Here is a 27,933-nt window from a genome sequence, read left to right on the forward strand (position 1 = left end):
CTTTTATAGCACCTCAGCACAATATTGCTATATGATACCAATGAAATGTAAAGTTTTTTAAAAATGTAAAAATGAATTCCACAAACATTTTGGAAGATAAAACCTTCTAAATAAATCTCAAAATCAAGAACATATTAAAATGTAACTTGTAAAAATCTTAAAATTCTGCAAAACATGCATAAAAGATAATGGTATACTTCTTAAAATATATGGCCAAAACTTGTTAGATGCATATAAACTACATTCCCTTCAAAAGTTCAACATATTCTCAGTTTCTACATGCAGTTCACATGAAAATTCTTCTGTCTCAAAGGATGGGACTTGACACACTCAACAAAAATGTTTCTAATATTAGTGCACCCTGGCTTAGTATGCATTATGGTCAAGGTTCACCATTCAGTGGACCCTGGCTTAGTATGCATTATGGTCAAGGTTTACCATTCAGTGGACCCTGGCTTAGTATGCATTATGGTCAAGGTTTACCATTCAGTGCACCCTGGCTTAGTATGCATTATGGTCAAGGTTCACCTTTCAGTTGACCCTGGATTAGTATGCATTATGGTCAAGGTTCACCTTTCAGTTGACCCTGGCTTAGTATGCATTATGGTCAAGGTTTACCATTCAGTGGACCCTGGCTTAGTATGCATTATGGTTAAGGTTCACCTTTCAGTTGACCCTGGCTTAGTATGCATTATGGTCAAGGTTTACCATTCAGTTGACCCTGGATTAGTATGCATTATGGTCAAGATTCACCATTCAGTGGATCCTGGCATAGTGTGGGTTATGGTCAAGGTTCACCATTCAGTGGACCCTGGCTTAGTATGCATTATGGTCAAGATTCACCATTCAGTGGACCCTGGCTTAGTATGCATTATGGTCAAGGTTCACCATTCTGGAGCTATACACAAGTCAGACATGCATGTCCAATATGTGATCAGCACAAAACCACCTCAATTTACAGGCACAAGCAAATATATATCTTCACAACCTACCCAAAACTAAAAAAAAAGAACTAACAGTCATGTAATGTGAGACACCAAAAACAGTGGATCTACAGAATGATATCCTATTTTACATCCACTGTGCAATCCCTCTGCACTATCATCATAAAAAGTGTCTACTGGTATTTGGATTTGCCACAACTTCCTGGTGTGGTGATTCATGTAATAATAATAATAATAATAATAATAATAATAAATAAATAAATAATAATAATAAATAATAATAATAAAAATATCAAAAGACTATATGTAGATTCCAGGCCATGAAAGGGGAATTACTCCGATATCTTGGTAATGCCCCAAAAACATATTCTGTTGTGACGAGACTTCTGACAATTTCTTTATGTATATATAAATGTGGTATAAAATATGAAAAGGATTCATTGTGCAAAAAGGACTTTTGATTTGGTTACAAAAGGCTTTCAAGATTGTTTTTTAAGATTTAAAGCAGATAACTTAGACAATAATGTTTATAAATGTTTATCAATCAAAATTTAAAAACTAGCATGAAGACAAACTTTGGTTTTAACCAAAATTGTTGTTCAGTTCAAACCGAGTATGCAAAAAGGACCTCCCAACTGCAAAAATGTATATTTATCAATAAAAGCCTACAATGGTTTTATCTTAATGTTTGAAACAGATATCTGTTAAAGGACAATGCTGATAATAAATGTTTATCATTAGAAATTTATGAACAAAAATATGTAAATAAACTTTGATTTAACCAAATGTGTTCTTCAGCAAATATGGAGTATGTGAAAATTATTCTTTTTCTTATCAGTCAGGAGCCAGGTGATTAACCAGTTACTTTTACTTCACACCAGCTACTTTAAAAAAATGAAATTTTTTTGATAGGCCAATGTCTGTCTATACAGGTCTTCATCCTCCACTTGGCACGTTTTTTCTTCAAGGCACACCATGAGATTTTAGACGTGTTTGGTCGACTACTTCATCAATGAACAATGAAATGTCTGCAAAGCAGAAAATTACTTACATTTTCCATTGGGATGGTAAATATTTATATGTAAAAAGATGGAATCATACTACAATCAATGGACATGGATTACCTATATATGTACATACTTTACAATTTGATAATAATTGTAACAGGAATGCTAGTTAATTAATGCAACTGTTTACCCCCTCAAACCCACTGTATCATTGTTGTAGGAGGCCCCACTAACCTAGATTGGCAACTCACCCTCTAACGTTAAATCCAATGTAAAGGACTTTTGCATTTATTTATAAAAGCTGTTCAAGATTGTCTACCAAGCAGATAATTAAACAAATAATGTTTATGAATATTTCAGTTGCCAGAATATGATGGAAGATAGAAATGATGAAATTGGATTAAGCTTTAACTAATACTGAAGAAGTGTTTAGATAGCTTCATTTTTTTTTTTGATTCTTATTATCCTTTTAACTGATTTCAGCATTGTGGGCTTTCGCTGCATTCCAGCCAAATGAAATGTAGGCCAATGGAACTTGAAAACATGTCCATTGGTTTGTGTGAGAATTTATTAGAAAAACACAAAGTGTGACCAAAACATGAAGACTTCAGTTTGTAGTAAAGCGCCGATATGGGCTGCCTACTCTAATATTCCTGAAACTTTGGTGGTTCCGATGTTAATCGACATCGGGACATGCTAAACACCGCAGTTTTTTGGGCAGTAAGACCTCAACCCCATGTCCTACATGTAAGACCTTGATGCTGATATTTATGTTTTGGGCATCTTGGTCTTACTGCCAGACTAATGATGCTGTGTAGCGTGTTTTGATGTTGAATTACATAGTAAAGAATGTTAAATTTTCAGGAATATCTCACACAGCTGTCAATCAATAATGACACTTTTCTACGAAGTAAAATCATAATGTTTTAGTCCGACTTTACTTACTCTGATGTCTTTTCACTAATAAATTCAAATTCTCACAAAAGAAATGGATGTCTTTTCAAGTTTCATTGGCCTACATTTCAGCTGGCTGCAAAGCAATGAAAAATGAGACTGATGAATTCGCTTTAAGTTGAAATATTATTCTTTAACAAAATGAATAAAAATTTATTTTGCTTATTGGAACTGTAAGCAATGTTTCGTTTCGTTCAAGAAACATATCCCCCACATGAACGTACGTGAACATACACTGGCATACCTTGACTATCATTGCATTTCAACAAATTCAAATGTATGTCAACAGAACAAGAAAATGTGTCCGTTTGCTAGTGTCAGATTTTCATTCCACCAGTATAAAAACAGCACATTAAGTATATTAATTATGTATCAATCTGTGGAAGAATGTCTATATGGGCTGCCAAGTGTGTGAGATATTCCTGAAGCTTTGACTACTCGTTCCGACGTAAAATGACATCGGAACACGCTATACAAGGTCGTTATTTGGATAGTAAGACATAGCACTAAAACATAAACAACATGTGATATGTCTTACATTGTAGGACTACTCGACCCCTGGTACATAAATTAGCTACGCACAAGGAAGGAGGGGAAAACTCTAATTTGCTTTTGAAAATTAATGTTAGGTCCAGAGATCAGAACAGGGCTCTTTTTGCACTATACCCTGTGTTAGAGTGATAATGTCTTGCATGGAATTACTGATTTTTATTTTAATTAAAAAAAAAAAATCTTGCGTTATGTCATTTTTTAAATTTTAGCTTGTGTTTTAAGACATGCAAGGGCACTACGAAATATTTAGATTGCATTTTATCCTCTTGTTTGGCCAAATACACTCTCATTTGTAGAAAGATTAATGATCTGACTATTTGTCAAGATATTTTTGAAAATTTTAGCTGATGCGCTTTGCATAAAATTGAGTTTTTAATTAAGTGGGTCAGACATGTAATCCAAACCGGAATATGCACTGCCAGCATGACAGAAGTAGTAACGGTACTTAGTGACATCATTCTCAAGGTGTGAAAATGTAACACTGCAAATTTATATAAACTTTTTGACTACAATCGGCATACGATATTGCAGATTCATAACTTTTCAAACACTAAATATGCAATTTTAATAGGACTGATCACCAGCTTACGAACTGGACTGCTACTTTGGCCATTTTCATAGCCAACCTACATTGTTATAAATATGACTTAACCCTTCACCATCTGGCTAAATTGTCATTAAGTACAGCCTCAAGTTTTAATTTGCTACTCAGTATTAAGGAACATATATCAGTGAAATTGAAACAATGCATATTAACATGCATTTTGCATTTTTGATTCATCTGGATTGTGCTAATATTTTGGAGTAAATCAAAATGATTTGAATCTTAATGCACAATCAGATGGCCATTTTCTCCAATTACTGTACATAGAAGAAAAAAATTAGTACATGTTTTAAATGTCTTCTTTTTATTTACTTGTAAAAATTAGTTAATACCGTAACAATTTTTTGGTTTAGGGTATTATACAATTGTTGTCCATTTCTTACATTTTTGCCAATTCCCGATTGTTGAAGAAAAAACTGTTGATCTCTAAATGTCAAAAATTTTGACGGCCAGTTGTTTTTAGATTTCAATCTTAGGGTTTGTGTGTGTGTGTGTGGGTGGGGATATGTATATGTATTAATGAGACCATGATGAATCCAAAAGAAGTTAATGTTACAGCTTGAAAACGCGTTTTTGTAAAATACCTTGCGCATAGCTACATAAATATCATTGTCGATGTTAGTCTAGTCCTACCTGTAAGACCCGACGCTGATATTTATGTTGTGGGCGTCATAGCACCTCAACAAAATCAAAATGTGCTATGTCTTACATGTAGGACTAGATGTTAGTATTACAATGCAAGACATAGCACATATTGGTTTTGTTTTAGTGCCCCATCCCCAGAAAAAAAATATCGAGTGATCTGTCTTACGTTGTAGATCTATTAGGCATAGCAGAAGACATCAATGATTTCTTTTTAAAATGACTAAGATAGAAAAAGTACGGTAAGCAAAACAGATTTCTCAGTCGCATGGGTGAACAAATATATATTTAATCATGTAGTTTTCAAACATTATTTGACCTGATAGTTGACATTTTTGCATTGTACGTCTTTGATTTGTTTCCCGAAGCCTCCGATCCGTTGGCCAGGATATTAACATTTAGCTCGTGAATAATTGCTTCCATTTATTCTTTACTATTAGTAATATTACGTTGCTAAATATTCGACACCAATGTTCGACCACATGGGCATCGCCTCTCACGTAAAGAGTTACCGGAAACAGGCAGGAATAACACTTGGCCATGGTCATGAAGGGGGACAATTTGGAATAAGCCATTTCTCGAGAAGTTGGCCGGAAAGCCCAGTCGATTTTTACCAAATAAACAAATAACTTTAAGGGGAATTTAAAAAAAAACAAACTGTTAGACGATGAGTGAACAGCAGTCAGGCTCAACGGTTTTTGGGACTTCCTTGCACGCTGGAGATGTAACTGTCATAGTAGTTTACTTCGCTTTCGTTTTGTTTGTCGGATTATGGGTGAGTGTTATTTATGACAGAACGGGTGTGGGTCTGAAGGTTAATATGAGATTCTAAAATGGATCATACCACCCACGCACCCTCAATTCAGAACCACATACAGTTAATATACTACTCGCCCACCCTCAATTCGGAACCACATACAGTAAATGAGTCGCACTTGTTGTTATTAGGCGCCTATGTGCTTATCTGAAGGCACACGTAATGCAGTGCATGCTTTCACCTGTTTTGATCCCACGATTAATTTGTAAAGTTGATACGATTCCCCTATGCTACGTATCTATAAATATCTTAAAGCAAGTGTCGTGTAAATGATTTCTCTGATTAATTGCAATATGTATCCATCAAAACAACAGATTTATTAAAGAATCGATACCTCAGTGACTCGTTTAACCTCCACCTGTTCGGTCAGTTTATTTACATCAGTAAACCTTGAGAACCTGTATCCAGGATACATGTACTTGACAATGATGCTTGCAGAAAAATAGTGACGACTTTATATGTATTTGATAAATGAAAAATAAAGAAAGGCAATTTCATCTGAGAAGACAGGTTATATTGCCAACAAGTTGTTTTGCCTATGATCATTTTGCTGACTTAAAGATAATTATGTAAACAGAGGAGTTTTGATCTTTTACGAGATTTTCCTATTTTGTTAATTTAAAGAAACGTTATTAAATATGATGTATTGACTTTTGTGTTTCTACTAAAGTTAATTTTATTGATGACAAAAACGATAAATTAGTACACAGTGGTACAGTAACCAGCACCAGACTCATAAAAGCTCTGATGAAACAGTTAATTCACTTTTTGAAGTTTTTCTCTTGAAACAGTTTCAGATTTAATTAACATTTACATTGAAAATAAAGTCCATGGCTTTAAAAACAACCCCAAACCCTGTAAATTATAAAGTTAACTAGTGACAATTGCCATGTGACTCAGCTGGCCACAAAATAAAGCTATCAAACTAAACTTAACTTTTGAAGATCTTGAATAACTCAGTGAGCTGTAATTGTGTATTATTTGTGCCTTTATCATTTTAAATAACTTGAACCTAATATAGTGAAACTTGTTCAATGTTGATGATATAAATTTTGGAGATCACCTACTTTACATTCTTATAATACTTCACAAACCTTAGTGAAGCGGTCAGCTGGTATGCATGTCAAGTGAGTGTTATAAGACCCACCTAGGCATCTCGTGTCATTATTATCCATCTTTGGTAGAAACTTTACAAAGCAATGTATTTGGTGTCCACGTTTATGACTTCAGTGAATGAGACTTATACTAAGGGATGTCCAACAAGACTGTATTTGGGGCAAATAACAAGGAACAGTGATCAAACAGAATCTAACTAATTGAAACATATCCATTATTATACCTGTACCTGTGTTATAAGACGTTCAGCAATATAATGGGGAGATTTATAGTGAGGGACCACTGTAATATATTTACATTGCATGAGAACAATGTATTTGAGAGTTTATTTTTGGTACATGTTTTATATGCTTTAAATATAGAGAGGCTTAAGTGGAATTGGCTGTGGATGAAAGTTACAATATTCCACAGTCACACAGCACATTAAATTTACATTGTAAAATATAATAAGCCATTTATAATGTTATTATAAAATTTATCACTGAAAGTTTAATATATTAAGGCATGTGGCACATTCACTATTCATTACATTATGTAAGACCCACTATATTGTTATTGTTTCATAAAATGTATCCAGGTGCTGTATGTTTATCAATACCATCAGATATATCAAGGAAAGGTAAATCTTCATTCCATTGTAAAATGTATTAGTTACTTCTACATAATAATGATAATAATAATGAGGACTTTGTATAGTGTCTAATTCTTAGAAGCTCTAAGTGCTTTACAACATTAGACAACACCTATAACATAAAAAATAAAAATAAACATATATAATTATGTGATTACAAAAATCAAATGCCATGAAATTAGAAAACATAAAAAACATGCTGAAAATATTTAAGGTAGGGAACATTGTTAGGTCTTTAAGTTTGTTCTTGCAGTCGAAATAAGTGAGTTTTAAGAGCACTCTTGAATAGGATCACTGTGTCTTTGTTTCAAAGTTCAGAGGGCAATTCATTCCACATTGCTGGGCCCTGGTATGCAAAAGAATGCTGTCCATATGACTTTGTTTTCATAGTGGGAATAATGAGTATACGATTGTCAGAAGAGGAGCATAAGTATCTTGCTGGTGTATATACATGGGTGTGGTCAGGTAGGTATGTTGGACTGGAGTCCGTCTGTTAAACGTAGCACAGAACAAATTTTATGTTTGATTCTTTATCAAATGGATAGCCAGTGTAGGGTACAAAGCAGTGGAGAGGTGTGCTCTGATCGTGATACTCTAAGTATGATCTGAGCAGCTGTGTTTTGAACTTTTTGAAGTTTCTGGAGTAGATATTGAGATGAACCAGACATAATTGAATTACAATAGTCCAGTCTTGAAAGTACTAATGAACACACAAGTTTTTTAGTGGCATCAACTGAAATATATCTGCGAATGGAGCTGATGTGTCTCAGCTCAATATATGCAGCCTTGCATATGTTCATGACATGTTGGTGCAATGTGAGAGTACTGTCCAGAGTAACACCTAGGTTTCGTACTGATTGTATGAATTTAATGTTGGCATTGCTGATAATTATTGTTTGAGGTAAAGGATGTGAATGAGAAAGTCTTTGTGTTGTGATCAGAATGGCCTCAGTTTTATCATCATTCATCTGCAGCTTGTTCCATGTCATCCATGATTTCACATCAGAAATACACCTCTGTACACCTTGGATGGTAGCATTATTACATTGCAATTTATCCCATAGCCACTATATACAGTGTGTACTCTTTATGTTATTACATTGCAGTATATCCCATAGCCACTGTACACAATGTACAAGGTAACTATATTTTAATCTGAGCTACTGCACCTGGAATAGTTTACCATCACAAATCCTTCACACTTAATTTCCTGTGCCCCCAACTCCCCGGTCTTCAGTATAATGCTAAGCATAGCTGATAACCCAAAATCTGTTGAATATAGTAAATTGTGTCTTTCTGCTATGACAGCATAGATAAACCTTTGTCAAAAATATTTAGAAAATGACAGTGTAACTGACATACCAATGCATTTGACCTTTGACCCTATTCCCAGGGATCTATGCAGAGAAGAATACTATGAAAAATATTCCTATTAAATATTTACCATTGAAAATAATATTAGCAAAAAGTTCAAAAGGTTTCCATTCAAAAATAATATTATCAGTAAGTACAACTGTTTCCCATTTGAAAATATTAAGTTCAATAGTTTTCCACTTCAAAATAATATTAAGTAAAACATTTTCCAGTTGAAAATAATATTAAGTACAAATGTTTTTGAGTTGAAATTAATTTTAACTACCAAAATTTTCCATTTGAAAATTCATGTACAAAACTTTCCTTTGGAAAATAATATTACATACAAAAGTTTCCAATTGAAAATAATTTTAATTGAAAAGTTTTACAACTAAAATTATATAGGTACAAGTTTTCCATCTGAAAATAATTTTAATAACAAAAGTTTTCCATTTTAAAATAATTTTAATTACAAAAGTTTTCCAGTTGAAAATAATATATGTTCAAAAGGTTTCCATTGAAAAATAACATTTAGTGCAAAAGTTTTCTATTTGAAAATAATATTAAGTTCAAATGTTTTCCTGTTGAAAATAGTATGAAATACAAACGTTTTCCAGCCATTTATGAGAACTTGGTAAACAAAAGACTTGACTTTCAGTTTTAGTCTACCAACCTCATTAGTCTGCTAAGGGATATGCTTGGAAAATGGTGTTGAGATTAAAATTTATCTTCTTTAATTAAAAAAAATGTGGGTGTTTTGCATGGAGTTTAACTTTATTTTTGACAATGGAACAAGAAATTATTAGTACAAATGATTTGATTGTCCATGTTAGTTAGTTTTGGCTGCTGCATGGAAGTTTCACTACATTTCCAAAATTAACCCAGAAAAGAAATGAAATCTTATTGTAGATCTGTTCCCGACACCTGGTTAGCCTTCAGGATATATCAAAGACGGCCCAAGTAATGCCCAAAGAGAATTGATATCATGCCAATAACTTTAAAAGGAAATTTGATAAGTTTTGGTCAAGGGGAAAAGTAAAATCCCATTGCATGTCCCAACCACACATGGAGCTGACAAAGTTTGATTTAAATCAGTGGTTCCCACAAGTTTTTGGCTGCAACCCTTAAAGTATTTTTTCAGAGCCTCATGACCCCATTTCCACACATCTTATCTCTTTCAAATTAATTTGGATTGCGACCTGGGGAATGGGAATCACTAGTTAAAATCTGGTAAGTGCTGGAGCCATAGTGATAAATAGCCTTGTTACGGATAGAGTCAATTGATTAGATGGACTGCTTGGTGGACTGACATATGGGGATATTAGCATTATAGCAGTATCCCAAGTGATTAGATGGACTACTTGGTGGACTGACATATGGGGATATTAGCATTATAGCAGTATCTCAATTGATTAGATGGACTGCTTGGTGGACTGACATATGGGGATATTAGCATTATAGCAGTATCCCAATTGATTAGATGGACTGCTTGGTGGACTGACATATGGGGATATTAGCATATTGTAGTATCCCAATGCTTCACAGAAGTTCAGGGATAATCCATTAATCCATACAGCAATGATAACAATGTCGTGCAAATGATGACATTCTTGGGACCATACAGTTTACAACATAAAAGACTTTTGTGTGTAATTAGGATTTTTAACGTAGCTTTAACAATTTTTCAGCCATGTTGATAAGATGTCTGCTGTGTAGCAGTTTATAGAGATCTCTATAACTGGGGCATCATGCTGCAGACAAGCGAAGCAGCTGTTAGTACCATTTTTGTAAATATTTGGTATGACTCAGCTGGGGTTTGAACCTATGACCTCCCGCTTCAGAGGTGGATGCTTTAACCACTAGGCCACTAGAGTGGTAGTAAAAGACCTAAACGGGAAAGGATGATTTCCAAGACTAAATTTTGTTCCCCATCTTTAGTTTTGAATGCATAGAGGCTGTGTTTACATCATTGATAACCAGAGTGGCTATTGATTACTAAATTTCCTTGAGGGCTTCAAAATTGGATGAATTAACCTATTTTGGAAAGAGCTTCTCTATTTGTCCATTGTGAAAATGAGATGTAGTGCAATTACCAACAAAATTCACTAACGTAGATATTTTTACAAAGAACCTGATCATTCTTTATTTTGATCTGTAGTTAAATAATTAACCAACAAAGCAGTGTTATCCCTATACTCCATTATCTGTAACCATAACCCAAACCCATATATGCATGTGCACCAGATAACTGTAATCATTAACCTCCCTTATTCATGTCATATGCATGTTTATCTCCCTTTATATGCATGTGTACCAGTCTCCATTAACTGCAACTATTGACCTCCCCTTACATGCCTGTGTACCAGTCTTCATTACCTGTTGCCATCGACCTCCCCTTACATGCATGTGTACCAGATTCCATTAACTGTAAGCATCAACCTTCCATGGTGTTGGTTACATGTCTGGACATCGTAACCATGGTAACATCTCTTATGAAAGAGAGCATTTTTATGGTACATTTAAGATACCTGTAGTACATGGAAAATAGAGATGTAAATGGTGCAAAGTTGATTTTCATACTGTGCAAAAACCCTTTATAGATGTTGTTCTCTCAGTGTCGACTTCCACTTGACCAGAGGTATTTTGTTTATTGCCCATATAGACCGGTGTTATTGTATTGTAATATGTTTATTTATATCATATAATAAGTGGCATTTGTACTTTTTTATACTTCAGAGCTCACGGAAAAATCGTGGAAGTGCCGGAGGTTACTTCCTGGCTGGCAGGAACATGCACTGGATCCTTGTAAGTGATGTGACGATGATTGACAAAGATATCTGAATAATGTAGATATTTATAAAGGTACTAATTTATACTTGTGTAGTTCTGTTTGATTTACACCCAGTTACACAGTATCATATCTAGCTGTTCAGGTGTAGTCAGTTAAAGGTCACTGTTACACTACCATAGATTGCTATAACAGTGCATAGAAATCAGGTATATCGGTACTTCACAGAGGCAACAGGTACATGGCCTTTAAAGATTCACTGCCTCTGAAGGCTTTAAAAATGTATTTATCAAAGATCAGCAGCTCAAAAGGGCAGCTGTGAAATTAAGTGATGCAAAGTCTTCGTATTATCTTTTGAAGCACACAGACCAAATTTAAAAGTACAATGCTGGTACAATTATGTTGCTTTATAAGTAGTCCACTACAATATTACAATTTGTAAAAGTCAAAAGCTTTTGTGCCAGCTGCCCACTGCTAATTATTGCTTTGTTTTGTTTAGTTTTTATGGCACTTTTACATGTGTTTGGCCATGTAATGTTAAGGAAATGGAAGCTAAATGTCTTTCCCACATGCACACCAAGACAACAAATCCATGATGCTTGATTACAAATCTGATGCTATACGAACAGATTCATGACATTTCACTCTGCTGCTAATGCTACTGAGAACACTGCATGTTCCCCCATTACAGTTACCTTGGCTCCTACTGAGAACACAGCATGTTCCCCCATTACAGTTACCTTGGTTGCTACTGAGAACACAGCATGTTCCCCCATTACAGTTACCTTGGTTGCTACTGAGAACACAGCATGTTCCCCCATTACAGTTACCTTGGCTCCTACTGAGAACACAGCATGTTCCCTTATTACAGTTACCTTGGCTCCTACTAAGAACACTGCATGTTTCCCTATTACAGTTACCTTGGCTACTACTGAGAACACTTCATGTTCCCCCATTACAGTTACCTTGGCTCCTACTGAGAACACTGCATGTTCCCCCATTACAGTTACCTTGGCTCCTACTGAGAACACTGCATGTTCCCCCATTACAGTTACCTTGGCTCCTACTGAGAACACAGCATGTTCCCCCATTACAGTTACCTTGGCTCCTACTGAGAACACTTCATGTTCCCCCATTACAGTTACCTTGGCTCCTACTGAGAACGCTGCATGTTCCCCCATTACAGTTACCTTGGCTCCTACTGAGAACATGTAAACCACTAGTTATCTGTCCTGCTAATGAGAACACTACATATTCACCATTACAGTTACCTCTGCAACCAGTGAGAACACTGCATGTAAACCACTAGTTCTCTCTGCTACCAATGAAAACACTGTGTAAACCACTACAGTTCTCTCTGCTACCAGTGAGAATACTGCATATAAACCACTACAGTTCTCTCTGCTCCAATGAGAACACTGTGTAAACAACTACAGTTCTCTCTGCTGCTAATGAGAACACTGCATGTAAACCACTACAGTTATCTCTGCTACCAGTGAGAACACTGAGTGTAAACCACTAGTTCTCTCTGCTACCAATGAGAACACTGCATGTAAACCACTAGAGTTCTCTCAGCTGCTAATGAGAAGACTGCATGCCATCTTTTACCCATCCCATCCTTAGATGCAAGATTGACTAGACTCATTGTGTTTTTTTATTGCAGATTTATCTTCCATGAGCTATAGCCTGATCTTTTTAAAGCATCCTATGTGTCCTTGCTACAAAGAAGTAGATATTTCTAGATAATTGATGTGTCCTTATTTCATATACAATTAGGTAGATCTTGTGTCCTTATTCCTTATAGGTAGATATTTTTAGGTGTTTCATATGTCATTATTTCACATACAATTAGGTAGATTAATTAGGTTAATTCACATGTTCTTACTAGATAAAGGTAAACATTTTAGGTAACTCATGTGTCCTTACTACATATATGCAGACAGGTTATATATGAATATTATTTTTTCAGGTGGGGGCATCTCTCTTTGCCAGTAATATAGGCTCCATCCATTTTGTGGGTCTTGCAGGATCAGGAGCAGCATCAGGCATTGCAATTGGATTGTACGAACTCAATGTATGGAAAAGTCAATGCGATACAATATATAATACTCTGTCTTCTAAACTCTCAATGTATGGAACAGTCAATGCGATACAGTAGATAATACTCTGTCTTCTAAACTGTGAATATATGGAACAGTTAATGCGATACAATATATAATACTCTGTCTTCTGAACTCTCAATGTATGCAACAGTCAATGCGATACAGTAGATAATACTCTGTCTTCTAAACTGTGAATGTATGGAACAGTTAATGCGATACAATATATAATACTCTGTCTTCTAAACTCTCAATGTATGGAACAGTCAGTGCAATACAATATATAATACTCTGTCTTCTAAACTCTCAATGTATGGAACAGTCAGTGTGATACAATATATAATACTGTCTTCTAAACTCTCAATGTATGGAACAGTCAGTGCGATACAATATATAATACTCTGTCTTCTAAACTCTCAATGTATGGAACAGTCAGTGTGATACAATATATAATACTCTGTCTTCTAAACTCTCAATGTATGGAACAGTCAGTGCGATACAATATATAATACTCTGTCTTCTAAACTCTCAATGTATGGAACAGTCAATGCGATACAATATATAATACTGTCTTCTAAACTCTCAATGTATGGAACAGTCAGTGTGATACAATATATAATACTCTGTCTTCTAAACTCTCAATGTATGGAACAGTCAGTGTGATACAATATATAATACTGTCTTCTAAACTCTCAATGTATGGAACAGTCAATGCGATACAATATATAATACTCTGTCTTCTAAACTGTGAATGTATGGAACAGTCAGTGCAATACAATATATAATACTCTGTCTTCTAAACTCTCAATGTATGGAACAGTCAGTGCGATACAATATATAATACTCTGTCTTCTAAACTCTCAATGTATGGAACAGTCCGTGTGATACAATATATAATACTCTGTCTTCTAAACTCTCAATATATGGAACAGTCAGTGCGATACAATATATAATACTCTGTCTTCTAAACTCTCAATGTATGGAACAGTCAGTGCAGTACAATATATAATACTGTCTTCTAAACTCTCAATGTATGGAACAGTCAATGCGATACAATATATAATACTCTGTCTTCTAAACTCTCAATGTATGGAACAGTCAGTGCGATACAATATATAATACTCTGTCTTCTAAACTCTCAATGTATGGAACAGTCAGTGCGATACAATATATAATACTCTGTCTTCTAAACTCTCAATGTATGGAACAGTCAGTGTGATACAATATATAATACTGTCTTCTAAACTCTCAGTGTATGGAACAGTCAATGCGATACAATATATAATACTCTGTCTTCTAAACTCTCAATGTATGGAACAGTCAGTGCGATACAATATATAATACTCTGTCTTCTAAACTCTCAATGTATGGAACAGTCAGTGTGATACAATATATAATACTGTCTTCTAAACTCTCAATGTATGGAACAGTCAGTGCGATACAATATATAATACTCTGTCTTCTAAACTCTCAATGTATGGAACAGTCAGTGCAATACAATATATAATACTCTGTCTTCTAAACTCTCAATATATGGAACAGTCAGTGCGATACAATATATAATACTCTGTCTTCTAAACTCTCAATGTATGGAACAGTCAGTGTGATACAATATATAATACTGTCTTCTAAACTCTCAATGTATGGAACAGTCAATGCGATACAATATATAATACTCTGTCTTCTAAACTCTCAATGTATGGAACAGTCAGTGCGATACAATATATAATACTCTGTCTTCTAAACTCTCAATGTATGGAACAGTCAATGCGGTACAATATATAATACTCTGTCTTCTAAACTCTCAATGTATGGAACAGTCAATGCGGTACAATATATAATACTCTGTCTTCTAAACTCTCAATGTATGGAACAGTTAATGCAATACATTAGATAATACTCTGTCTTCTAAACTCTCAATGTATGGAACAGTCAGTGTGATACAATATATAATACTCTGTCTTCTAAACTCTCAATGTATGGAACAGTCAGTGTGATACAATATATAATACTGTCTTCTAAACTCTCAATGTATGGAACAGTCAATGCGATACAATATATAATACTCTGTCTTCTAAACTCTCAATGTATGGAACAGTCAATGCGATACAATATATAATACTCTGTCTTCTAAACTCTCAATGTATGGAACAGTCAGTGCAATACAATATATAATACTCTGTCTTCTAAACTCTCAATGTATGGAACAGTCAGTGCAATACAATATATAATACTCTGTCTTCTAAACTCTCAATGTATGGAACAGTCCGTGTGATACAATATATAATACTCTGTCTTCTAAACTCTCAATGTATGGAACAGTCCGTGTGATACAATATATAATACTCTGTCTTCTAAACTCTCAATGTATGGAACAGTCAGTGTGATACAATATATAATACTGTTTTCTAAACTCTCAATATATGGAACAGTCCGTGTGATACAATATATAATACTGTCTTCTAAACTCTCAATGTATGGAACAGTCAGTGCGATACAATATATAATACTCTGTCTTCTAAACTCTCAATGTATGGAACAGTCAGTGTGATACAATATATAATACTGTCTTCTAAACTCTCAGTGTATGGAACAGTCAGTGTGATACAATATATAATACTGTTTTCTAAACTCTCAATATATGGAACAGTCTGTGTGATACAATATATAATACTGTCTTCTAAACTCTCAATGTATGGAACAGTCAGTGCGATACAATATATAATACTCTGTCTTCTAAACTCTCAATGTATGGAACAGTCAGTGTGATACAATATATAATACTGTCTTCTAAACTCTCAGTGTATGGAACAGTCAATGCGATACAATATATAATACTCTGTCTTCTAAACTCTCAATGTATGGAACAGTCAGTGTGATACAATATATAATACTGTCTTCTAAACTCTCAATGTATGGAACAGTCAATGCGATACAATATATAATACTCTGTCTTCTAAACTGTGAATGTATGGAACAGTCAGTGCAATACAATATATAATACTCTGTCTTCTAAACTGTGAATGTATGGAACAGTCAGTGCAATACAATATATAATACTCTGTCTTCTAAACTCTCAATGTATGGAACAGTCAGTGCGATACAATATATAATACTGTCTTCTAAACTCTCAATGTATGGAACAGTCAATGCGGTACAATATATAATACTCTGTCTTCTAAACTCTCAATGTATGGAACAGTCAGTGTGATACAATATATAATACTCTGTCTTCTAAACTCTCAATGTATGGAACAGTCAGTGCGATACAATATATAATACTCTGTCTTCTAAACTCTCAATGTATGGAACAGTCAGTGCGATACAATATATAATACTCTGTCTTCTAAACTCTCAATGTATGGAACAGTTAATGCAATACATTAGATAATACTCTGTCTTCTAAACTCTCAATGTATGGAACAGTCAGTGCAATACAATATATAATACTCTGTCTTCTAAAATCTCAATGCACGGAACAGTTAATGCAATACAATATTATAGTAGATATTCTGTCTTCTAAACTCTCAATGTATGGAACAGTTAATTCAATACAGTAGTAGATACTCTGTCTTCTATTCCATAATATATTCATAACTTCATTATTGTTGACAAATATATATTGTCTTATTTTAATATATATTGTCTTATTTTCTCATCCTCTCTCCCTTTCTTTCTATATGTTATCAAACGTTAAATGATGTAAAAATAATGACAGAAAACAACCTTAGTAGCTAATAAAGCATGACTTTGTGTTTTAAGATGTTGAAATGCCAGCACGGGGATGCATGTAAATCAAAGAAAGAAAAACACCTACACTGTCTCTAAAAACTATAACATCTAGATAAAACCACTTAGTCTGAATAAATTGGTCCTTCTAGACAAAACATTAAGTTAGTCTGAATAAATTGGTCCTTCTAGACAAAACATTAAGCTAGTCTGAATAAATTGGTCCTTCTAGACAAGACATTAACTTAGTCTGAATATATTGGTCCTTCTAGACAAAACATTAAGTTAATCTGAATATATCGGTCCTTCTAGACAAAACATTAGGTTAGTCTGAATAAATTGGTCTTTCTAGACAAAACATTAAGTTAGTCTGAATATATTGGTCCTTCTAGACAAAACATTAAGTTAGTCTGAATAAATTGGTCCTTCTAGACAAAACATTAAGTTAGTCTGAATAAATTGGTCCTTCTAGACAAGACATTAAGTTAGTCTGAATATATTGGTCTTCTAGACTAAACATTAAGTTAGTCTGAATATATTGGTCCTTCTAGACAAAACATTAAGTTAGTCTGAATAAATTGGTCCTTCTAGACAAAAAATTAAGTTAGTCTGAATATATTGGTCCTTCTAGACAAAACATTAAGTTAGTCTGAATAAATTGGTCCTTCTAGACAAAACATTAAGTTAGTCTGAATAAATTGGTCCTTCTAGACAAGACATTAAGTTAGTCTGAATATATTGGTCTTCTAGACTAAACATTAAGTTAGTCTGAATAAATTGGTCCTTCTAGACAAAACATTAAGTTAGTCTGAATAAATTGGTCCTTCTAGACAAAAAATTAAGTTAGTCTGAATACATTTTCTCTCAAGACAAAAACAAGTTAGTCTGAATACAGTGGTCCCTCTAGACAAAACATTAAGTTAGTCTGAGTACATTTGGCCCTCTCAATGAAACATTAATTTAGTCTGAATACATTGGTTCCTCTACACAAAACATTATGATAGTATGAATACATGGGTCCCTCACTAATCAAAACCTCATTATACAGGCTTATTATGCTACTGGTCCTCATTATAAAGGCTTATTATAATACTGGTCCTCAGTATAAAGACTGTACTACTGGTCCTCAGTATAAAGGCTTATACTACTAGTCCTCAGTATAAAGGCTTATACTACTGGTCCTCAGTATAAAGGCTTATTATGCTACTGGTCCTCATTATAAAGGCTTATTATAATACTGGTCCTCAGTATAAAGACTGTACTACTGGTCCTCAGTATAAAGGCTTATTATACTACTAGTCCTCAATATAAAGGCTTATACTTCTAGTCCTCTTATAACATAGACATGGATCACATTAAATTGCTCATGTTTTGATTTTTCATTACAACTCAATTTATTTCACTTCTGTTTTGTTCTTGGATTATGACAGCCACTTATTGTGTTATTTTATATCATGATCCAGCGCACCATCTGACCACATCCCTCAATATGAAGTTCCCTCATTTAAAATGCAGGTTGATTTTATGTCTCTAAATAACAGGTTATAATTAGGGAGCATTGATATCTATTACTTGATGAAAGTTAGCATGTTTGATAACTGATCATTTTATGAATCTAAGGAATTATGTGGAGCTCAGTTTAAAAATATATAACACTTTTGAAAAAAATTATGATCAGCTATAATTCTTTACAGTGAAAATTCTGATTCCGTAATGTATAATTTCATTTCTAATTTACAGGCTATGTACATACTTTTGATACTGGGCTACCTCTTTGTACCTGTTTACATTGCATCAGGAGTAAGTATTCATATGTGCTGTTTTCCACATCTTTCAGATATTGTTCTGCAGAGTACAGTTATTTGTCTTGCTTGCAAAACATAGGTGAAACCTAGGGACCGATTTTTTGATGGTGCTGTCCTTGTTGTTGTCTTATCTACAAATGATATGCAAGACAACGGGATCACATTTTTTACTGCATTGTTGTCATCAGTATTATTATCATTATTGTCATCATTATTGTTATCATTTATAAGTTATTGCATTTAACTCGTTTTCTCTGATACTGTTGTGTGCACAGTCACGAATCTTCATTGTTTATGCAGCTTAGAGAGTGCTATTAACTGCATACAAAATTAGGGTAAAGTAACCTCTATTTTGGCTTATTAGTTATCTTATTATAATTATGTCTCCATAGATATAGGAAGTTCTGCAAAGTAAAAGATTTTAAAGCAAAACAATTGAACTATTCAAAATGATTGAGTGCATGTTTCTGCCGTATTTGAAATATCAACTTGCACATACAGACACTGCTATCGAACAAGAACTATACTGTTATTAGGGAAAATTATTTTAGCACTGTGTATATATATATATATATATATATATATATTAATAATTAATTAAATATTTATAAATTAAATACAAACTGATCTTCAATTTGATAGAAGTTCTTGCAGCTAACATTTCCCATTTTCTGAGAGAGAGGAGGTGGCCTATGATTCCATGTATTATAATAATGTGTATCATTTGAAATGTAGGTGTTCACCATGCCAATAATAATACTGTGTATCATTTGAAATGTAGGTGTTCACCATGCCAAAAATAATACTGTGTATCATTTGAAATGTAGGTGTTCACCATGCCAATAATAATACTGTGTATCATTTGAAATGTAGGTGTTCACGATACCAATAATAATACTGTGTATCATTTGAAATGTAGGTGTTCACCATGCCAATTATAATACTGTGTATCATTTGAAATGTAGGTGTTCACCATGCCAATAATAATACTGTGTATCATTTGAAATGTAGGTGTTTACCATGCCAATAATAATACTGTGTATCATTTGAAATGTAGGTGTTCACCATGCCAATAAAAATACTGTGTATCATTTGAAATGTAGGTGTTCACCATGCCAATAATAATACTGTGTATCATTTGAAATGTAGGTGTTCACCATGCCAATAATAATACTGTGTATCATTTGAAATGTAGGTGTTCACTATGCCAATAATAATACTGTGTATCATTTGAAATGTAGGTGTTCACCTTGCCAATAATAATACTGTGTATCATTTGAAATGTAGGTGTTTACCATGCCAATAATAATACTGTGTATCATTTGAAATGTAGGTGTTCACCATGCCAATAAAAATACTGTGTATCATTTGAAATGTAGGTGTTCACCATGCCAATAAAAATACTGTGTATCATTTGAAATGTAGGTGTTCAGCATGCCAATAATAATACTGTATATCATTTGAAATGTAGGTGTTCACCATGCCAATAATAATACTGTGTATCATTTGAAATGTAGGTGTTCACCTTGCCAATAATAATACTGTGTATCATTTGAAATGTAGGTGTTTACCATGCCAATAATAATACTGTGTATCATTTGAAATGTAGGTGTTCACTATGCCATTAATAATACTGTATATCATTTGAAATGTAGGTGTTCACCATGCCATTAATAATACTGTATATCATTTGAAATGTAGGTGTTCACCATGCCAATAATAATACTGTGTATCATTTGAAATGTAGGTGTTTACCATGCCAATAAAAATACTGTGTATCATTTGAAATGTAGGTGTTCACCATGCCAATAAAAATACTGTGTATCATTTGAAATGTAGGTGTTCACCATGCCAATAAAAATACTGTGTATCATTTGAAATGTAGGTGTTCACCATGCCAATAAAAATACTGTGTATCATTTGAAATGTAGGTGTTCACCATGTCAAAAATAATACTGTGTATCATTTGAAATGTAGGTGTTCACCATGCCAATAATAATACTGTGTATCATTTGAAATGTAGGTGTTCACCATGCCATTAATAATACTGTGTATCATTTGAAATGTAGGTGTTCACCATGCCAATAATAATACTGTGTATCATTTGAAATGTAGGTGTTCACCATGCCAATAATAATACTGTGTATCATTTGAAATGTAGGTGTTCACCATGCCAATAATAATACTGTGTATCATTTGAAATGTAGGTGTTCACCATGCCAATAATAATACTGTATATCATTTGAAATGTAGGTGTTCACCATGCCAATAATAATACTGTGTATCATTTGAAATGTAGGTGTTCACCATGCCAATAAAAATACTGTGTATCATTTGAAATGTAGGTGTTCACCATGCCAAAAATAATACTGTGTATCATTTGAAATGTAGGTGTTCACCATGCCAATAATAATACTGTGTATCATTTGAAATGTAGGTGTTCAGCATGCCAATAATAATACTGTGTATCATTTGAAATGTAGGTGTTCACCGTGTCAATAATAATAATGTGTATCATTTGAAATGTAGGTGTTCACTATGCCAATAATAATACTGTGTATCATTTGAAATGTAGGTGTTCACTATGCCAATAATAATAATGTGTATCATTTGAAATGTGGGTGCTAACTATGCCATTAGTACTGTGTATCATTTGAAATGTAGGTGTTCACTGTGTCAATAATAATAATGTGTGTCATTTTGAAATGTAGGTGTTTAGTATGCCAATAATGTGCTGTGTTTGATTTGAAATGTAGGTGTTCACTATGCCAGAGTACTTGAAGAGAAGATTTGGAGGTCAGCGGATTCAGATATCTCTTGCTGTACTGGCTCTTCTTGTTTACATCTTCACAAAGATCTCGGTGAGTTAAAATGACACTCAATGTTATTTTTATATGGTTTATTATTAGGGAGCCCTGTATTAAATCACCTTTTCTCATTGTTCTTCAGCCCATCTCTAAAATCCGTCGTTAGTTGACACATTCACTAAGCACTAAGGCTCTTCATCCCTTACTAATTGGATTCCATTCAGTAGGTGAATTACCTATGTCAGGGAGATTTGTCTCATCCAGTATGATTATGACAGAGTTATTGCCCCTTTTTCCGTCATTATTGCATCTCCACTGCAACTGATCCTTGTGTACTGCATAGCTTTGGAAATCATTCAACATCTTTTTTTTGCAATTTTGTGTGTCCACTGTCTCACAAACCTAGATGGTCATTTTGTGTGTGTGTGTCTTCAATTCCAGTTGAGATGGTGTTATGTTTGTTGAGTTACCTTTATATGCTGTTTATGTAACTAGAATCATGAGAGACGTCTTAATGAGCATTTCAGTAATAGGTCATTGTGGCCCATATTTTATGCCTAATTGACTTGGCATAAGTTTTATGTGTGATGAACATGTAGTGCTAAACCCTTACAAGAAAATTAGCTCATCACAAACTATATTTCATCCTTCACTGGTTTTAAAGTTTTAGCATTTATCTCCTAACCTCATCAGTTTTGGGCATACTATCCTTGGTAGAATCAGGAAAGTTTTGGGCATACTATCCTAGGTAGAATCAGGAACATTTTGGGCACACTATCCTAGGTAGAATCAGGAATGTTTTGGGCATACTATCCTAGGTAGAATCAGGAATGTTTTGGGCATACTATCCTAGGTAGAATCAGGAAAGGTTTGGGCATACTATCCTTGGTAGAATCAGGAAAGTTTTGGGCATACTATCCTAGGTAGAATCAGGAACGTTTTGGGCATACTATCCCAGGTAGAATCAGGAAAGGTTTTGGCATACTATTCCAGGTAGAATCAGGAACGTTTTGGGCATACTATTCCAGGTAGAATCAGGAACGTTTTGGGCATACTATCCCAGGTAGAATCAGGAATGTTTTGGGCATACTATCCTAGATAAAATCAGGAAAGTTTTGGGCATACTATCCTAGATAGAATCAGGAAACTTTTGGGCATACTATCCTAGGAAGAATCAGGAACGTTTTGGGCATACTGTCCTAGGTAGAATCAGGAACGTTTTGGGCATACTGTCCTAGGTAGAATCAGGAAAGGTTTGGGCATATTATCCTAGGTAGAATCAGCAACGTTTTGGGCACACTATCCTGGGTAGAATTAGGAAAGTTTTGGGCATACTATCCCAGGTAGAATCAGGAATGTTTTGGGCATGCTATTCTAGGTAGAATCAGGAAAGTTTTGGGAATACTATCCTAGGTAGAATCAGGAAAGGTTTGGGCATACTATCCTAGGTAGAATTAGGAAAGTTTTGGGCATACTATCCTAGGTAGAATCAGGAACGTTTTGGGAATACTATCCTAGGTAGAATCAGGAAAGTTTTGGGAATACTATCCTAGGTAGAATCAGGAAAGTTTTGGGCATACTATCCTAGGTAGAATCAGGAAAGTTTTGGGAATACTATCCTAGGTAGAATCAGGAAAGTTTTGGGCATACTATCCTAGGTAGAATTAGGAAAGTTTTGGGCATACTATCCTAGGTAGAATCAGGAACGTTTTGGGAATACTATCCTAGGTAGAATTAGGAAAGTTTTGGGTATACTATCCCAGGTAGAATCAGGAAAGGTTTGGGCATACTATCCTAGGTAGAATTAGGAACATTTTGGGCATACTATCCTAGATAGAATCAGGAAAGTTTTGGGCATACTATCCTAGGAAGAATCAGGAACGTTTTGGGCATACTATCCTAGGTAGAATCAGGAACGTTTTGGGCATACTATCCTAGGTAGTATCATGAAAGGTTTGGGCATATTATCCTAGGTAGAATCAGCAATGTTTTGGGCGCACTATCCCGGGTAGAATTAGGAAAGTTTTAGGCATACTATCCCAGGTAGAATCAGGAAAGGTTTGGGCATACTATCCTAGGTAGAATCAGGAACGTTTTGGGCATACTATCCTAGGTAGAATTAGGAAAGTTTTGGGTATACTATCCCAGGTAGAATCAGGAAAGTTTTGGGCATACTATCCTAGGTAGAATCAGGAAAGTTTTGGGCATACTGTCCCATGTAGAATCAGGAAAGGTTTGGGCATACTATCCTAGGTAGAATCAGGAACGTTTTGGGCATACTATCCTAGGTAGAATTAGGAAAGTTTTGGGTATACTATCCCAGGTAGAATCAGGAAAGTTTTGGGCATACTATCCTAGGTAGAATGAGGAAAGTTTTGGGCACACTATCCTAGATAGAATCAGGAATGTTTTGGGCATACTATCCTAGGTAGAATCAGGAAAGTATTGGGCATACTATCCTAGGTAGAATCAGGAAAGTTTTGGGCATACTATCCTAGGTAGAATGAGGAAAGTATTGGGCATACTATCCTAGGTAGAATCAGGAAAGTATTGGGCATACTATCCTAGGTAGTATCAGGAACGTTTTGGGCATACTATCCTAGATACAATCAGGAATGTTTTGGGCATACTATCCTAGGTAGAATCAGGAATGTTTTGGGCATACTATCCTAGGTAGAATCAGGAAAGTATTGGGCATACTATCCTAGGTAGAATCAGGAAAGTTTTGGGCATACTATCCCAGGTAGAATCAGGAAAGTTTTTTGCATACTATCCCAGGTAGAATCAGGAACGTTTTGGGCATACTATCCCAGGTAGAATCAGGAACGTTTTGGGCATACTATCCTAGATAGAATCAGGAATGTTTTGGGCATACTATCCTAGGTAGAATCAGGAATGTTTTGGGCATGCTATCCTAGGTAGAATCAGGAAAGTATTGGGTATACTATCCCAGGTAGAATCAGGAATGTTTTGGGCATACTATCCTAGGTAGAATCAGGAATGTTTTGGGCATACTATCCCAGGTAGAATCAGGAATGTTTTGGGCATACTATCCCAGGTAGAATCAAGAAAGTTTTGGGCATACTATCCCAGGTAGAATGAGGAAAGTTTTGGGCATACTATCCTAGGTAGAATCAGGAAAGTTTTTGGCTTACTATCCTAAGTAGAATCAGGAACGTTTTGGGCATACTATCCTAGGTAGAATCAGGAATGTTTTGGGCATGCTATCCTAGGTAGAATCAGGAATGTTTTGGGCATGCTATCCTAGGTAGAATCAGGAAAGTATTGGGTATACTATCCCAGGTAGAATCAGGAATGTTTTGGGCATACTATCCTAGGTAGAATCAGGAAAGTTTTGGGCATGCTATCCTAGGTAGAATCAGGAATGTTTTGGGCATACTATCCCAGGTAGAATCAGGAATGTTTTGGGCATACTATCCCAGGTAGAATCAAGAAAGTTTTGGGCATACTATCCCAGGTAGAATGAGGAAAGTTTTGGGCATACTATCCTAGGTAGAATCAGGAAAGTTTTGGGCATACTATCCCAGGTAGAATCAGGAATGTTTTGGGCATACTATCCCAGGTAGAATCAAGAAAGTTTTGGGTATACTATCCCAGGTAGAATCAGGAATGTTTTGGGCATACTATCCTAGGTAGAATCAGGAAAGTTTTGGGCATACTATCCCAGGTAGAATCAGGAATGTTTTGGGCATACTATCCCAGGTAGAATCAAGAAAGTTTTGGGCATACTATCCCAGGTAGAATGAGGAAAGTTTTGGGCATACTATCCTAGGTAGAATCAGGAAAGGTTTGGGCATATTATCCTAGGTAGAATCAGGAATGTTTTGGGCATACTATCCTAGGTAGAATCAGGAAAGTTTTGGGCATACTATCCTAGGTAGAATCAGGAAAGTTTTGGGCATACTATCGTAGGTAGAATCAGGAAAGGTTTGGGCATACTATCCTAGGTAGAATCAGGAAAGGTTTGGGCATACTATCCTAGGTAGAATCAGGAAAGGTTTGGGCATACTATCCTAGGTAGAATCAGGAATGTTTTGGCATACTATCCTAGGTAGAATCAGGAAAGGTTTGGGCATACTATCCTAGGTAGAATCAGGAAAGTTTTGGGCATACTATCCTAGGTAGAATCAGGAACGTTGGTAAAGAGATGAATCTTGAAAGTTCCACATTCTTATTATAAAAAGAGGTCTCTGTAACCTGTATTTCTTGTTACAGTTTCTTGTGTATATTTTGTATGTTAAAGTTCATTTATTGGATGCTGTTAATTTAGGATCTCCGAACTTGATAATTGGGTGCATCTTCGTACTTCACCAATAAAACCAAGAAAGGAAGACAAATGACATACATTTTATGCTTTACTCCTATGGATTACATTTTTGTGAATAGCTCCTATCCCTATGATTTTTCCATGCCAGTCTATACAGAAAGCCCTCTCTGACCATTGCAGTTGGAAGTAGGAAGAAATATGATTGCGCAGCAGTGAAATTTCCATTGTAATGAACTATACAATGTGCAGTTTGATAGGTTACCCTTGACAGATTAACTGTATTGAACAAATGAATAGGTGTATGAATTACAGAGTGGACTGTATGCATTTCATGTGAGACGTCATTTGAATTGACTAAAATCATTACTCATGCACGAAATATGCTTTTAATAACAGTCATCCCAACGTTACTCAACGCCTGTGATGCTCACCTACAAAAATTTAACGTATATGGGTGGACAATGATAAAAGCAGGATATGGATCAAAGCTTCTAAAGGAGATTTTAAGAACATCCTTATAAATGGATTTTCATATCAACACAACATTTTTGCTAAAAGACCTTGTACAGTGTCTAGATGGCCATGAATGTTAATGGTGCTAATCTGCCACATGGCAGCCATCTTGAAATGCTTGTTATTGCTACTTTTCCTGAAAAGAAAGCCATATCGACATGGAATTTTCACTAGAAGATTAATTATTCGTGCCACTTGGACGTCGGATATGGCTGTCACAGCATCCATCTTGGGAATGTTGTAATTGCTACATCTCTTAATGGAATTCATATTAAAATGGGATTTTCACAATAAGAATTTTTATTATAATGTATCGTTGACCCAGAATAAAATTGCTTTAACTTAGGCATTAAATATCATGATTTTACATGGCAGCCATCTTGACAATCTTATTATTGCTACTCTGAGTTAATGATGATATCAAAGCTGGGATTTCACTAAAAGACTTGATATGATATCTAGTTGCTACTAAATGAAAATGGTGCCAATCTTTTCTCCATTATGGCCCATGACAGTGGCCATCTTGAAAATCTTGTTATAGCTACTCCTCCTAAATTCATATTGACTTGTGGTTTTCACCAGAAGACTTCTTATGATTAGTTGATCTTATGTGGGTATTGTGGTGATCTGAAATTCAATATTGACACCATGTCAGCCATCTTGAAACCTTCTTCCTGGTCAGCTTGACTTGTAATATCTCATTGATCCTAAATGAAAATGTTGCTGATCTGACAACCGATATGTCAACCATGGCTTCTATGTTTGAAAGTCTTCTTATTGCTTCTTCTCCTAAATGGAAAGTGATATCGGCTTAGATTTTCACAAAAAGACTTCTTATGATGTCTACTTTATGCTCATCTTACATCCAAAGTTACATCTAGTTGGACCTAAATAATAAAAAATACGAATCTTGTATCCAGTATGCCCACCATTGTGTCCACCTTGAAAATATCTCACAATCCCTTCTGAATGGATGGTCATATTCACATAGGGTGTACACCAAAAGACTTCTGATGATGTCTAGTTGGTCTTTAATAAAAATTATGCCAATCTTATGCTACATCAGCTAAATGGAACATCTTCCTGTTGCTAAATACTGGAGGTGGTTTCAACACTCAGCAGTTGAAAAGAAGAAATGGTCTTACCAGAATTCATGGACATTAGTTCCAATGAGGTATTCCAGTTTCTTAATTTATCTGTTTTATGCACTGTCACATGGGTCAGCATTTCATTGCCAAAATCACTTTTGTCTGACTTTGTTTTCTGTTTTTGACAATTACTTTT

General features: G+C 34.8%; 2 protein-coding genes across 4 annotated transcripts in view; one reads left to right on the forward strand and one right to left on the reverse strand.

Moving 5' to 3' along the window:
- The window catches only part of LOC149780366 (tRNA (guanine(27)-N(2))-dimethyltransferase-like), a 34,782-nt gene extending 29,579 nt beyond the window's left edge, over nucleotides 1–5,203 (reverse strand). For both annotated transcript variants that reach the window (XM_089937265.1, XM_089937264.1), the window contains exon 1: nucleotides 5,023–5,203. In XM_089937265.1, coding sequence (XP_089793391.1) covers nucleotides 5,023–5,126 — 104 coding nt within the window. In that variant the 5' untranslated portion in view covers nucleotides 5,127–5,203. The remainder of the gene's footprint in view (nucleotides 1–5,022) is intronic.
- Nucleotides 5,204–5,229: 26 nt separating this feature from the next.
- The window catches only part of LOC149780367 (sodium/glucose cotransporter 4-like), a 92,274-nt gene continuing 69,570 nt past the window's right edge, over nucleotides 5,230–27,933 (forward strand). Inside the window, exons 1-5 of one of the 2 annotated variants that reach the window (XM_089937266.1) lie at nucleotides 5,230–5,478; nucleotides 11,357–11,425; nucleotides 13,378–13,482; nucleotides 18,977–19,036; nucleotides 21,798–21,902. In XM_089937266.1, coding sequence (XP_089793392.1) covers nucleotides 5,371–5,478; nucleotides 11,357–11,425; nucleotides 13,378–13,482; nucleotides 18,977–19,036; nucleotides 21,798–21,902 — 447 coding nt within the window. In that variant the 5' untranslated portion in view covers nucleotides 5,230–5,370. Of the gene's footprint in view, nucleotides 5,479–11,355; nucleotides 11,483–13,377; nucleotides 13,483–18,976; nucleotides 19,037–21,797; nucleotides 21,903–27,933 lie in introns of those variants that run through there. The other variant, XM_089937267.1, reaches the window with a different exon arrangement.

The sequence above is a fragment of the Sinohyriopsis cumingii genome, chromosome 16, assembly GCF_028554795.1.
Source record: "Sinohyriopsis cumingii isolate HCF-2022 chromosome 16, ASM2855479v2, whole genome shotgun sequence".
NCBI lineage: Eukaryota > Metazoa > Mollusca > Bivalvia > Unionida > Unionidae > Sinohyriopsis > Sinohyriopsis cumingii.